Raw genomic sequence first — 15,212 nt, 5'->3', positions numbered from 1 at the left:
CCATAAAGCTTCAGACGGGCCTCGTAAAGGTTTAGTTCGTTTTAAATAGAACTTAAGAGCTCTTACAGGGCATAAGACTCTTTCTAGTTCATTTCCAACCATACGATAAGTTTGGAATATCGAACGATATTGGCCAAGGCCGAGAAGGCAGCTCGTTTTTGGCTAGAAAACAAGTTGTAGAACATGTAGCCGTTTCGGATGAGAATCCGATGTTCTTGCTGAAGGCATGAATCTCACTGACTCTTTTAGCTGTGGCTAAGCATACCAGGAAAAGAGTCTTTAAGGTGAGATCTTTCAGGGAGGCTGATTGTAGCGGTTCGAACCTGTCTGACATAAGGAATCTTAGTACCACGTCTAAATTCCAACCAGGTGTAACCAAACGACGCTCCTTCGTGGTCTCAAAAGACTTAAGGAGGTCCTGTAGATCTTTATTGTTGGAAAGATCTAAGCCTCTGTGACGGAAGACTGATGCCAACATGCTTCTGTAACCCTTGATAGTGGGAGCTGAAAGAGATCGTTCTTTCCTCAGATATAAGAGGAAGTCAGCTATTTGAGTTACAGAGGTACTGGTCGAGGATATGGATACTGACTTGCACCAGTTTCGGAAGATTTCCCACTTCGATTGGTAGACTCTAAGGGTGGATGTTCTCCTTGCTCTAGCAATCGCTCTGGCTGCCTCCTTCGAAAAGCCTCTAGCTCTCGAGAGTCTTTCGATAGTCTGAAGGCAGTCAGACGAAGAGCGTGGAGGCCTTGGTGTACCTTCTTTACGTGTGGCTGACGTAGAAGGTCCACCCTTAGGGGAAGTGTTCTGGGAACGTCTACTAGCCATCGAAGTACCTCGGTGAACCATTCTCTCGCGGGCCAGAGGGATGCAACTAGCGTCAACCTTGTCCCTTCGTGAGAGGCGAACTTCTGCAGTACCTTGTTGACAATCTTGAACGGAGGGAATGCATATAGATCTAGATGTGACCAATCTAGGAGAAAGGCATCTATATGAACTGCTACTGGGTCCGGGATTGGTGAGCAAAATATTGGGAGCCTCTTGGTCATCGAGGTTGCGAAGAGATCTATGGTTGGCTGGCCTCAGGTGGCCCAAAGTCTCTTGCATACATCCTTGTGGAGGGTCCATTCTGTTGGAATTATTTGTCCCTTCCGACTGAGACAATCTGCTGTGACATTCAAGTTGCCTTGGATGAACCTCGTTACTAGTGATATGTCTAGACCTTTTGACCAGGTGAGGAGGTCCCTTGCGATCTCGTACAACGTCAGAGAGTAGGTCCCTCCTTGCTTGGAGATGTACGCCAAAGCCGTGGTGTTGTCCGAGTTCACCTCCACCACTTTGCCTTGAAGGAGAGACCTGAAGCTTTTCCAGGCCAGACGTACTGCCAGTAGCTCCTTGCAGTTGAAATGCATTGTCCTTTGACTCGAGTTCCATAATCCCGAGCATTCCCGACCGTCTAATGTCGCACCCCAGCCTACGTCCGATGCGTCCGAGAAGAGAACGTTGTTGGGAGTCTGAACAGTCAGGGGAAGACCCTCTCTTAGGTTGATATAGTCCTTTCACCAAGTCAGACAAGACTTAATCTTTTCGGAAACCGGGATCGAGACCACTTCTAGCGTCTTGTCCTTTTCCAGTGAAAAGCTAGATGGTATAGAAGAGGACGGAGGTGTAGTCTTCCTAGTGACACAAATTGATCCACGGATGACAGCGTCCCTACCAGACTCATCCACAGCCTGACTGAGCAGCGTTCCTTCTTCAGCATCTTCTGGATGGATAGCAGGGCTGGGGGCTGATCGTCTTGTTCAGCAACGTCCTCATCAGAGGGTTCCTCATCCGAAACTGATGAGGAAACGGCAACGGAGTGGGCAACGTCTGACTCGCTGAATCCCGTCGCACTGGTGGATGCGTGACGGAGCCGGACGCAATATCATGGAACTGCTGCACAGTCTGTGAACTGTCAACAACCATGGGTGCGCGAGGAAGTACAGCGTCAACCCGAAACTGTCTAGACCGTCTGGGTTGTGCAGTCAACACCCTTGCTGAGGTTGACGCACTGCGTCACAACAAGTCACCTCTGCTGGTTGTTGAACGTCCTGAACGTCAACAACCACCTCCGAGCGTCGCTTAACGTCAACGTGCGGCTGGCAACCCACACTGGGTCGCATCGGTGGAGGAACCACCTCAACTGGCAGACGCGAGTAGGTTACCTCAGCGTCAACAGGGCGCACAACCGACCGGTTGGAAGGTTGTTGGCCAAAAGGAGGAACCACCTCAACTGGCAGACGCGAGTAGGTTACCTCAGCGTCAACAGGGCGCACAACCGACCGGTTGGAAGGTTGTTGGCCAGAAGGTTCTTCTCCGCATTTAAGTCCTCTATCAAGGACGCAAGCTTGGACTGCATGTCTTGCAGCAAAGCCCATTTAGGGTCTACGGGAGCAGGTGTGGCAACAGACGGGGTTAGCGACTGAGGCGGAACCGTTTACCATCCCTGAAAGCCTTGTTATGTGTGACATAATAGTACAGCAAAACTTCAAAGGCTCGACAAAAGCTGAGAAGTTGACCTGTAAACAACTTGGAGCGTCTCCTGGCTAGGCGCCAGGGAGAGTCTACCAGAATTGAGAAGTCTATCTGGGCAGAGGCATGAACTCCCAAGCCGAGAACTTCTCTCGTGTCATATCAGACTCTCGCTCTATAAACCAGTTTAAAAGAAGGGAAATCAAAGGCTGTATCCCCCAAACTCCTCCTGGTGAAAAAACCAGTCGCCTAGCCAACGTAACGCTCTCTAGGAGAGCGAGAGAGCACTAGCTTAAAAACAACGGCTTCTAAGTAGCTAGGCCTAGTGTAAGTTCTGACGTTTAGGCGAACGAGGAGCAGCAGTTACAAGATCCGGACGAAGATCCTTAAAAAAAATCATCATGATTTAATTAAAGTCCATAGGAGGCTAAGCAGCTTAAGGCTCCTCTCCATCTGACAGAGTCCTCAAGGGAATATCAGTAGGAGGGAGAACAGCAACTTCCTCATCTACAGGAACCTTGTCTGATAAAAGCTGAGTCTCTCACTGGTGCATTAGTAGCGGACCAGAACGCAACGTCATGTAACTGCTTGACAGTCTGTGAACTGTCAACAACTGAACTGTCAACCACAACAGGAGCGTGAGGACGTACAGCGTCCACTCGAGACTGCTTTGACTGTCTAGACTGAGCAGTCAAAACAACTCTAGAATGCGGAGGTTGACGCACCGCGTCAAAACAAAACAACTTAGACTGTTGTTGTACCTCGCGAACGTCAACGGAAGGTTCCGTGCGTCGCTGAACGTCAACATGCGGCTGGCAGGGTACACTGGAACGCATGGTCTGCAGCAAAGACCACTTAGGGTCTACAGGAGCAGGTGCGGCAACAGACGGTGTGACTGCCTGATGCGGTACCGCTTTGCCTCTCTTAGGAGGTGAGCAGTCGTCGGAAGACTGCAGCGAGTCCGAACTGACCCAGTGGCTACAACTGGGCCGTTGGACTTGCGCGGAAGGGACCGACTTGCGCTTAATAGGCTGCGAGACCTTGGTCCATGGTTTCTTACGAGAAACCTCTTCCGCAGACGAGGAATAAATGGGCTCTCTCGTCTTTGTGTGGGTGGGGCGATCTTGGGTAGATACGCCCGAAACCACGGAGGGAAACGTCTGTTCGTTGATCAAGGCCTCTCGAACCCATAAGTCGTTCGACATTACTTCTCCCCTGGGCTTGGGAGCTTGCAAGAGGTCCCGGACTAGGTGAACGACAGGCACGAACAGACGAACCCTCGGACGCAACACTGTAACACTTTGCGCATATCACTTTATCGATTTTCTGTTTTGCACTTATTTCACTGAAATTGAAACTTTTACTGATTTCTACCTGAAACACGCAATTCTACCCTTCATTAAAAGGTAGTAATTGCGAAATCAGTCGTATAATGCAGCTCATTAATACCAGCAAAAAACAGAAAACATATATTAAGATAAAAAATTCAGTGGCTGGGAAAGAGACTAAACACTAGTTCATATAAACTACGTTTTCAATCTCTCACCGCACATAGCCTGGGGACGAGAATAAAAACCTAAAAACGTTTTACCTTCCTCCCCGTACAGAGACTAGGGACGAGAGTAACACGAGAACAACGTTACCCGCTTGAACGGAACGTTTTCTCTCCTCTCTCTCCCTCCGTCTCTCTCTCTCTCTCTCTTTCTCTCTTGATTTCGCACCTAAGAGAAGAGCCCAATTATATATCGTCAAAAAAACATGTTATTTGACTAAAGGAAAAAACTGAAAGGTTTTCCAAATAAAAAGTTCCTTTAAATTAGAATTTAAAACATTTAAGCTAAGAAAGAATGAACAAAACGTCAGAAACGATTTACTCTTACTGCAAAGTGAAACCGTGATACACTCTCTCTCTATCGTAACGATAGAGCACATGTTGAACGTCCTGAACGTCAACAACTGCGTAGCCTAAAAAACTAAACGTTAGTTCATCTTTGAAAACAGTACGAAGACTATCAAAGAAATTCTTTCATAAAACATTACATTTAAAAAGTTTTAAATTCTTTAAAGGCTAAATACGATATAACGGGCTCAACGTTGATTAACTTCGGTTCCAAGTTAGGACCGCCTACTATCAGGAAAGGTCGCATATAAACAAAACATTAAAATTTATTTTTATATGTTTATAATAAATGGAAAGTTAATCGAAGAGGCCTAATAAAGGCGGAGAGATATAAAATATATAGATCTATAACGTGATAAGAAAAATTACTAAAAACCTAAACACACTTCCGTCTAAGGGAAGGGTCGGCCATTTAAAAGTGAAAGAAAGTCCATACTCTCTTTGTCACCATAATTAAATCTATCCAAAACGAGTTCAAGTTTTGAGATGAAGATAAAACACCTGCATAGCGAAAGCTCAAAACTAGAATAGTGTACTTCACCAAATAGTTGTGAAAACAAATCCAGTTAGTAACAGCGAATTAGTAGGTCTTGCCGGTAGCCCGACAGAGAGAAAATTGAGTTCTGTGTTTACATTGAGTACTGAGTACCTGCACGACAGATGGCGCTGTTGAAGTACACCCCCTACCTGCATAGCGATCGCTGGCGGATTTTTTACGTAGAGTTTTCTGTCGAGCAACAGAGTTGCAGCTTATATAATCACGAGCTAAGTTTAATATTGAAAAATTTCCTATATAAACTATAAAAGCTTTAACAAAACAAGAAGAGAAATTAGATAAAATAGTGTGCCTGAGAGTACCCTCCAGCAAGAGCACTCTAACCCAAGATAGTGGAAGACCATGGTACAGAGGCTATGGCACTACCCAAGACTACAGAACAATGGTTTGATTTTGGAGTGTCCTTCTCCTAGAAGAGCTGCTTACCATAGCTAAAGAGTCCCTTCTACCCTTACCAAGAGAAAAGTAACCACTGAACAATTACAGTGCAGTAGTCAACCCCTTGGGTGAAGAAGAATTGTTTGGTAATCTGTGTTGTCAGGTGTATGAAGACAGAGGAGAATCTGTAAAGAATATGCCAGACTATTCGGTTTATGTGTAGGCAAAGGGAAAATGAACCGTAATTAGAGAGAAGGATCCAATGAAGTACTGTCTGGCCAGTCAAAAGATACCATAACTCTCTAGCGGTAGTATCTCAACAGGTGGCTAGTGCCCTGGCTAACCTACCACTGGTAACAACCTATATGGTTGTTGAGACCTTATTAAAAGTTTTATAGCCATTTGACTGATTGCACTAACTTCTATAAACATAGTAAGGAGCGAATTATTTGAATTTGTGTAAGAACAAATTAAGGTTAGAATAGCTCTTTCTACAATCCTATATAGTTGCCGATGTAAAAGTTGAGGAGATATATTGACTTACAAAGTACAAGCATGAAGTGCTTACTAGTACTACAGTAAATTGTTTACTGTATCATGTAGAGTACTTACAAAAAAGTCCTTATTAATCTATCCTAAACATATTTACAATTAAAGGTAATATACTTACCATACTTGATAATTCTTAGGATTCATTTCAATCATCTCTCTGCAAAATGTCAACTCATGCTCTAGGTTACAACCAAGATGCTTCAAAATTTTTCGTCTGAAATAAAAATTAATGTTTTATTAAATAAGTGGCATTTCAAATCAAAGAAAAAATGTTCATCAAAACCCTTTTTTATGTTTTTGGTTATTCAGACTGTGTCTAAAAATTACATAAAATATCATTCTAGTAACTAATCTGATTGTGAAATAACCATGTAAAATTATTAGGCTGTGCAGCACAGTACTTATGAAATAAGAAAATTGAAATTTAGCAAAAATTAAAATCCTTTTGATGTTTCACAAATACAAAAATTTTAGTAACTGTAAGCAGAAATGCCAGATAATAATGTAATAAAGTGATGCTTTAAATCCTAGTACGACCTGTGCCTAACAAAGGGAACCCCTGTGCTTTCTCTCAAAAATATTTAAATTTTGCTGCAGATTCACTAAATGGAAACTTACAGCACATTACTGCTTTTGAGGATGCCACTTGGAAGGGTCAAAACACAATAGTTAAAATAACCAAAAATGCATATAAATTTGCTAAACTAACATCAGCACAACAAAATACTTGAATAAGAGAAATAATGAGCTCTATACTGTATACTAAACAGTATGTAACAAAGGGACTTTGACAAAGGGAAAAAATTTATTTATGGGAAAGAACTGTGTGGCTCAAAAGGCACTTTCTTGTTTAGGCTAGAATTGAGAATCCAATATACAAGATGTACCAAAGAAATATTGGCTTCCCTGTCATACTCTAGTTCAGTGTATCAATGTGTAAACATAAGACTCCATTGCGTATAAGGGAGACCTTTAGGTTCAGGCTCACAGAGCCAATAATAGAACATACGGTGCTAAATTTGCCTGATAATAGATGACACTTCATCCTTTGAGAAGCACTGCTAATTGCTGTAAAAACAAAAATGTTTCCTGGGCATTTGTTTACCACCAAAATCTAAACAGTATTTTTCTTAGCCTACTTTTCCAATTAGGGTTGTAGCTTAACAAGTAATAATAACAATATCGGCATGGGTACATGCCAACAGCATTCTTCTTCTGTGTTATCTGGACTATTGGCTAACCAATACAGACTCAGAGGACAACCTCCTTCTCCACCGAGACAACCTTCTTTCATTCTGTCATGATCTGGGGAAACTGGTGAATTGAGAGAAGTCTATTCTAGTGCCCCCCAAAAAGACTAATCTATTTAGGTATGGACATCAACACAGTTGTAAGAATAATTTTCCCATCTCTGGACAGAGTGATACACTTTCAAGAGGTGGCTCTTCCTTTCCGTCAACAGCTCCATCTGCCAGCATATCTCTGGCAGAGGTTGCTGAGATACACACAGCCTTCCTGGAACGTTTTGTTCTTCAGCTTCCTGAAGAGGCACTGATCACGAGGCAGCAGCCCTCCCCACTATTATTATTCCCGATAGGGGAGGATTCCAGACTCGATCTACAAAGGTGGCTAGTTATAAGAGACAAACCTTTTAAAGGGGTCGCCCCCTTCTATCATTTCCACCAGAATTTCATCTGTTCACTGACGTGTCAAAGGAAGGTTGAGGAGCTAACCTCCTACAATGGACTGACCAGGAACATTGATGTCATATCAACGTGTTGGAGCTTCGAGCTGCTCTCCTCATGCTCCAAAACTTTTACCCTCTTTTGACTGGTCACTCGGTACTGTTGATAAGCAAAAACACCAATGTAATAGCATATATAAACAAATAAGGCAGTACTTTTTCTCTGCAGCTTTACCAAATACCATTAGAAATCCACGAGTGGGCAGTGCTCAACTCAATCGCTGTGAAAGCATGCTTTATTCTATGCAAAAAGAACACAGAGGTGGACAAACTGACCAGGAGGGTGCAGATCACTGTGTCAGAATGGTCATTGCATCCTCAGATACCTAACAAGATCCCAATTTTGTAGGATTCACAGACAGTCTCGCTATTCGAAACATCACTAAATCAGAAGCTTACATTATACTGCTCATTGATGCCAGACCCAGAAGCAGCATTCGAGGATGCCTTCTAGTACCCTTGGGATGGCCTCGACGTCTTTGCTTTCCTGCCATTTTGACCGATAAGGAATTTCTTGAAATTAATCCAGTCCACGCCAAACCTCAATATGAATTTAGTAGCCCAAAATGTCCACGAGTAAAATGATACCCAGACCTTTCACTTCTAATAGAGACTACAAGAGAATTGCCTCCTCTCACCAACCTTTTGTGCTAACCCAACGTCCACATATTCCACAGCTCAGTGGAATCACTTCAGCTTCACGAGTCGAGGTTATCCAACATCTCTCAGAAAAAGGCTTTTTGTGCTAAATTGTGCAAGCGATGTCTGGATACCTCTGGAAATCCTCAACTTAACTGTACCAGGCCAAGGTGGATATCTTTTATGGTTGGTGTTGTAAGAGGGGTCCCTCTCCTTTCAGAGCCTCTATTCCATTGACAGCCAAAGTTTTACTTTTACCTCTGAAGAGAAAAGCTCTGCTCAGTATCAGTGGTGAGCAATAACTCAGCCTTCAACCAGCTCTTTAGGCTAAGAGGAGCTGATACTCCCTCTTCAGCGGAACTAATTATAATTATACGGAGTTTTGAACAAGGCATTTCAAGGAGGCTAGGTGTCCCAGCAACTTCTGCAAAAGATGTGCTGGCAAATGGGGCTGTTGAAGGAAAGGGAGAGCCAGCTCTTGAAAGTGCACTAGTCTGTCCCGATATGGTAAGACTTTTCCTACAACTATGTCGATGTCCATGCCTAAACAGACAAGTCTTTGTTTGGGCACTAGAATCGACTTCACTCGATTCAACATGATCCCCAGATCGTGACAGAATGAAAGAAATTTGTCTTAGTGGAGATGGTCATCTTCCAAGTCTGCTATGATCAAACAATCATTCAGGTAATGCAGAAGACAAGTGCCGTTGGTGTTTGCTCATGCTGATCCTAAAGTAAAGATGACAAATTTGAAAGTAATTTGTATTTTTCTTGTCTATATAAACCTGACTTGTTTACAAAGGAGTAATGATAACAGCAAAACTGGAATACGGCTATAAACTTTTAACAAGGTGTCAACAACTGTTTGGGATGTTACCAGTTGGTAGTGGGGAAGCACCGGCCAGCCGCTCTACAAAACCACTTTGATTGCAGAAGAGACTTTCGAAGGTAGGTGATGGCGGGTAAATTTGTGTAAAAAACTCACGTTTGTATAGTAAGACAAATACAAATTACTTCCAAATACAGTATGTCATTTGTTCTTACACAAATAGGAGACTCATCCTTAGGAGGGCGGAAGTCCCCTTTCTAACTGGCTGGAAATTCTACCTGGAAGTGCTGCCCTTGAGCATGATGAACTGAGAGTGAGAATCATGACACCTCATTAACCAGTGGCCTGGCAATGCCAGCGGGTTGATGGCCCATGCACTTAGCAGCAAGAGAGTGTGAGAACACTTTTGTGACAATGTCTAAGGCAAAATCTAAGAAATAGTTTTGCAAATATTACACACCCTGGGTTACCCAGACACACCAGATTCCCCCTCACATGGGGTGTGGGGACTATACTTCAATAAAATATAAAGAACATCTTCAAGTTATATTGGGCTTACCTACAGTCAAATAAAGTCCAACTGACAGGGTCTCTTATGCTATAACCAGAGAGAGGGGAAGATGAAGAAAAGAAAAGGCCTGTTATTCTAAACATTTATCCCACACTAAAATCATATCCTCTGTCCTCCATGAGCATATACAACAGACCCAAACAGGAATGTGTCTAGGGGGCCTATGGGTTATGTTCTCCAGGGAATGGGTTGTGAAAGTGGTTTGACACTTCCAAATGCCCACTTGTAACATATGCATCACAGAAAGGTTCTTTTTCAATGGTAGGGATACCCCTGACATCATGAGCTCTGGGTTGTGCTCTCCCTTGAGGAGAAGAAGGATTGACAGCATGGTTGATAACTTGTCTAATCCAAAGAGAAGATTGTGTTCTTGGACTCTCCGAGTATTAACAAAGAGATGTTTTGTTTAAGGACGAACTTCTCGTTTACATTCGAGATAGCACCTAAGCATTCTCACAGAACACAAAAGCAGCCAATCAGGATCATTGGTTACTTCCCAAACTCACAACCTGGGAGGAAGTGAGCTTAGCATTGGGAAGGTCCAGGTACCATTCTGCAACTGGATGTAATGGAGCTACTAAGATCATGAATACGTTGTTCGAAGATCTAACCCTGTTGATGACTTTCCTCATGAGGCAGAACGGGGGGAACACATACATATCTTTGTCATCCCATGTGTGTTGAAAATTTATCTTGAAACGCCGCCTGTTGGTCTGGTATGGGAGAGCAGTACACTGGAAGTTAACGGTCAAGGAACATCGCGAACAGGCCTAACATTGGCAAACCTTATAAAGTCATTACTGTATTGCATTTGCTGCCCAGGGATCCAAAGACCACTTGGACCCAACTATCTGAGTCTTCCTGCTCAGAATGTCTGCCAGGATGTTCTTTCTACCTGGTATGAACTGGGTTGACAGGGAGATCGGATTTCGACGGCTAATAGGCAAAGCTGACGTGAAAAAGTACCATGTTTTTTTTCAAATATGCCACTACAGTCGTGTTATCACTCATCAATACTACTGAGTGACCTAAAAGGAGCAGTTGAAGATGTTGGATGAGAGAAAGGTTGCTCTTAATTCCAGGAAATTTATGTGGCATTGTAGATTCGCTTGGACCACAGCCCAGAGGCCATGTGCTGTAGCAGGTGAGCACCAGATCCTTCCCTTAGTACGTTGGTGAACAGAATTAGATCCGGAGGAGGGATAAGATGATTTACTACTCTGAGAAGGTTCGAGCCTTGAGCTACCAACTCAGAGATCTCTCCTTTGCTCTTCCCCATTGGAATCAGCATTCTGGGAGGATCCTTGCTTTGGGACCAGGTCTTCAGCTGTCACTGGAGAGAGTGCATGGGGAGGAGACCATTCAGCACCAAACACTCTTACAAGACGAGGTGACCCAGCAGATGCTGCCACTGATGTGCCTGTAACAAGCTTTGCCTTTGGAATGGTCTAGCCACTATCTTGAATCGCAATTCAATCCTGCAGTGGGAAAACCTTTTCTAAAGAGGTGCTGTATTTATTTGCATGCCCAGGTATACCATATTTTGTTTGGGCTCGAGGTTTGACTCCTCCAGATTCACCACGATCCCCAGATCATGGCAAAACTCGAGATATCTGTCTTTGTGAAGGATGGGGGCCTCCCCCGAGTCTGCCAATGTCAGCCAATCGTCTATATATCGGAGGAGCCAAATACCATTACAATGGGCCCAGGCCAAGACCAAAGTGAACACTCTGGTGAACACTTGAGGGACTGTCAACAGACCAAAATATAGCACCTTGAACTGGTATACCTTGTCGCGAATCCCGAACCGGAGGTGCTGTGCTTCCTGGAAGAAGGATGGATTAAGTTCTGGAAGTACGCACCTTTGACATTCAACATGATCATAAAGTGATCTTGAATGGAGTCTGAAAGAAACTTGTTCAAAACTGAGAGGTCTATGACCAGTCTCCAGCCTCCAGTCACCTCTCTACAAGAAAGAGTCAACTGTAAAAACTTAAAGAGACTCACCGAGGACCTCCTGGAGAGCACACTTCTCTACCATGGTCTTGACTTCTGCCTGAAGGATTACTGCATGTCCTTCGCTGATCCCTGAGCGAAGGACATCGAACTCATTGGAGGACAAATTAAGGGAGGGGAAGAGTTGATGAACGGGATGACGTACCCTGATCGGAAGACCCTTAGCGTCTAGGGTTCTGCCCCATGGCACTGCCATCTCTCCCAGCTGTGCTTTAGAGATCTCCCCATCAGTGGTTGGTCTTAAGGGGAGGAATGGCCTCCCTAGTGGGGGCACTGTCCTAGTCTGCCTCTTCTACCCCCTTCTCCTTTGGAACTCTTCCCCTGAAAGGGAGGTCTCTGAGGGTTTTGCCTCTTGGCGGTGGACTGCACCAGACAAGATCTATCCTTAAAAGTCTTATGATAAGGGGTGGGATAAGGGTACTTTTAGGTGCAGGCTTGTGTACCTATCTAGAAAAAGGTGATTATCTCAAGCAGCAGGAAGTGAAGGCGGACTGAGGTAGCTGAAAGGACACTGCTCGGTGCAAATGCATGTCCTCGCTTGCATTTCTCCACTTTTCAGCCATCGCCTCTATCTCATCTGTCAGAAACAGAGAAGCACCCTTCGCAGATGCATCGTGGAGATTCAAGATCCCTCGCTGGCCGATATGCTTTCAGAACATGGAGGCTAAGGCGTATCGCCTCTTAAAAACTCAACTTGCCAATGATTGGCAGACTGATTGGTTAAAAACTCAACCGCTTTGGCCCCTGTCAAGACAACGTTTATAAACACTTTCCTCTTGTCAGGGTCCGACAAGTCTTCATTGTTGGTAAAAAAGACAACCATACCGGACTAGCGGTTGACCCAAGAAGAAGCCTGAAGGGTGGCCATCGCCGCATTCTCCATATTCATGGTTTCTGTTGCTGTAAAGGTGACGCGCTGTGCCTGTAGACAATCTACTTTGACGCCTGGAGTCGGAGAGGAAACTGCGGGCCGAGTGGTAAGGGAGAGGGCGAAGCCTCCTGGGTGAGATAGTACTGTACTTCTCTGGCGAGAAAAGGCCAGAAGAATCAACCTGGAGAAATTCACTGCCCTTCAAGGATTTAGGTCTGCATAAGTCAGGAAAAATACAAATTACATTAAAAATCTGTCATTCGTTCATACACAAACACAAGCAATCATTTTTTAATAAAGAGACTTGGCCTTAGGAAGGAGGAAGTCCCTATAACCAGACTGGCTAGCTTAATTCCCGGGACATCAGGGCACTTGGACCCGTAAAAGGAGCTGAAATGATGACTCCTGCCCTCCTCCTAACCTGGACATAGGGATGTCACAGGTGTTGGGTTTGGTTCCTACTAAGTGAATGATAGAGTCATGAAAGAACCTAGAACCTATATCTGTGTATGGACATGGTGTCTGAATGTATGGTCATTTAGAGAAATGGGTTTGCATGCATCTGTGTTCAACTATCCATCATGTTTGAGGGGGACTCCCCTTCCAAGTAACACTTACACCTCTACCTCATCCCTTCCTCACCACCTTCTACCCCAGCCATCAACTCTCCTAATTAGGGGTAACATGAAGTTCAATGTCCATTTATTCCATATCTATCAATTTATTCTATTAATTATTGTTTTTCTTATTTCTGTTATGCTTTTCCATAATACACTGAATTATAATATTCTAAACTTTATGTTAAAACATACCACAACAAGAGCATCTTTGAGTGGGGAACCAATTATTGCTATTTCCATTCATATCTATGGGGAAAATTGACTCCGTGTTAGAGTGATTTAGTGTTCAAACAAGGTTTTGGAACAAATTATGTTCAATCTCCCAGGTGCCACTATATAATTAAAATCTCTATGTTAGATAAATATACAATACAATCACAGTAGTAATCAATTATGATGGACTGCAGAAGTTATGGCAAGTCATATACAATGAATAATGACCGACAGTTTCACCACCTTACCCATCAATGGTAATAATTGGCATTATTTATTGTTCAGCATATGAGTCAACCCCTGGTTTTGGAGATATTTTTAGGCTTCAAATGTCAAGTTATATGCCGGAATATACAGTATTTCTAAAAAAAAAATTATACACCATACTACACATACAGTATTATCATTTGGACATAGCAATGCTCTACAGTATACTAAACCTACAAACAGAACCATTGAACATAGACACAAAGTCAAAACATAATAATCATACCTGTATTGCCAAACTGTATAATTAGCAGCATTCATGTTCAATGCATCCTCTGTTAGATCAAGTGCACGCTGGGAAAGTTCTCCCTTGCTCATTACGGCACGAAAGTAGTCAAAAACATCTGTAACTATAATTTTTTCCAAAAATTAGCAATCAAATTAATAAAAAGCTTTCAAAGATAAAGAAAAATGACAAATTCGAAGATAATTTGTATTTTTCCTAACCATACAAACCTTAGCTATTTACAAAGGGTTATTACTTTTAGCGTAGCTGAAATGGCGAGCCATTAGAATTTAACGAGGGTGTATTACCCCCGCGCTAGTTAGCGGGGGGGTAGGGGAGTGGTAGCTAGCTACCCCTCCTCCCCCTCACACACAGGTGAATACTCACTTTCACTTAGAGGTAGGACTTGTCTTGGGGGACAGGGCTGGCGGGCAAATATGTGTAAATAGCTAAGGTTTGTATGGTTAGGAAAAATACAAATTATCTTCGAATTTGTCATTTGTTCCGTAACCGAAATACAAACCACGCTATTTACAAAGGGTGACTTATCCCTTAGGAAGGGTGGAAAGTCCCCAGCCATACTGGCTTTGGCTTTACCCGGGGACTCAGAATCCGAGTGAGTCGCACTCGAGAAAAGGAGTCCCTGCACCTCACAAGTTCCTTGCACCGCAAGGAACCATGTGGCCTACGTAAGCTTGTGTGTGAAGGAAGAAGTGTGACCCGTCTTAGGCAGTTGACCTGGAGTTCCAGAAGGAACTCTGGGTTAGGACGTTCCCAATACCACCTCGTCAGGGTATGGGGGACGCGACAGTATTGACTCAATACTCGGAACACAAGGAAGCATGGTTTACCTGCAGAGGTTCGAGGTCAGCTATGCAGAGACCAGGATGCTGCTTCCCCGTAGAGGGGATGATGAAGAAAGAAGTAAGGGCCAGACATACTTCTTTCGTTCATGCAGACTAAAACCTGATAACAATGCCCTCAACCTTCTGCTACCTGTCCAAAAAGGAGCCTGAGGTTAGACCAGCTGTTGTGTAGCCACCACAGAGCGATAGAAAACGTATCGAGACTCCTGTGGGTCACGCCCTGCAGGAAGCGGGCTGCGAAGGTCATCAGACGCTTCCAGACTCCAGCTTGTAGCACCTGCGTCACAGAGTAGTATTACTCGAAGGCGAGGGACGTTGCGATGTATCCAACATCGTGCTGTAGGGCGACGTGACGGGGGAGGGTCTGAAGACAGGTCGAGATGAATGTCCTTGAGTCCGGGCTGAAGAGGTATACTGGTGACTCTCCCCCCATGTCCTCCTTGTGTTCC

General features: G+C 43.9%; 1 protein-coding gene across 2 annotated transcripts in view; it reads right to left on the bottom strand.

The window, feature by feature from the left end:
• Fnta (farnesyl transferase alpha) overlaps positions 1-15,212 on the bottom strand; it is a 239,746-nt gene that overhangs the window by 48,480 nt on the left and 176,054 nt on the right. For both annotated transcript variants that reach the window (XM_068372164.1, XM_068372163.1), the window contains exons 3-4: positions 13,898-14,021; positions 6,020-6,115 (exon numbers count right to left, since the gene is read on the bottom strand). In XM_068372164.1, coding sequence (XP_068228265.1) covers positions 6,020-6,115; positions 13,898-14,021 — 220 coding nt within the window. The remainder of the gene's footprint in view (positions 1-6,019; positions 6,116-13,897; positions 14,022-15,212) is intronic.

Source organism: Palaemon carinicauda, chromosome 4 (assembly GCF_036898095.1).
Source record: "Palaemon carinicauda isolate YSFRI2023 chromosome 4, ASM3689809v2, whole genome shotgun sequence".
NCBI classification, from domain to species: domain Eukaryota; kingdom Metazoa; phylum Arthropoda; class Malacostraca; order Decapoda; family Palaemonidae; genus Palaemon; species Palaemon carinicauda.
This window is presented reverse-complemented; position numbering and strand designations above follow the sequence as displayed.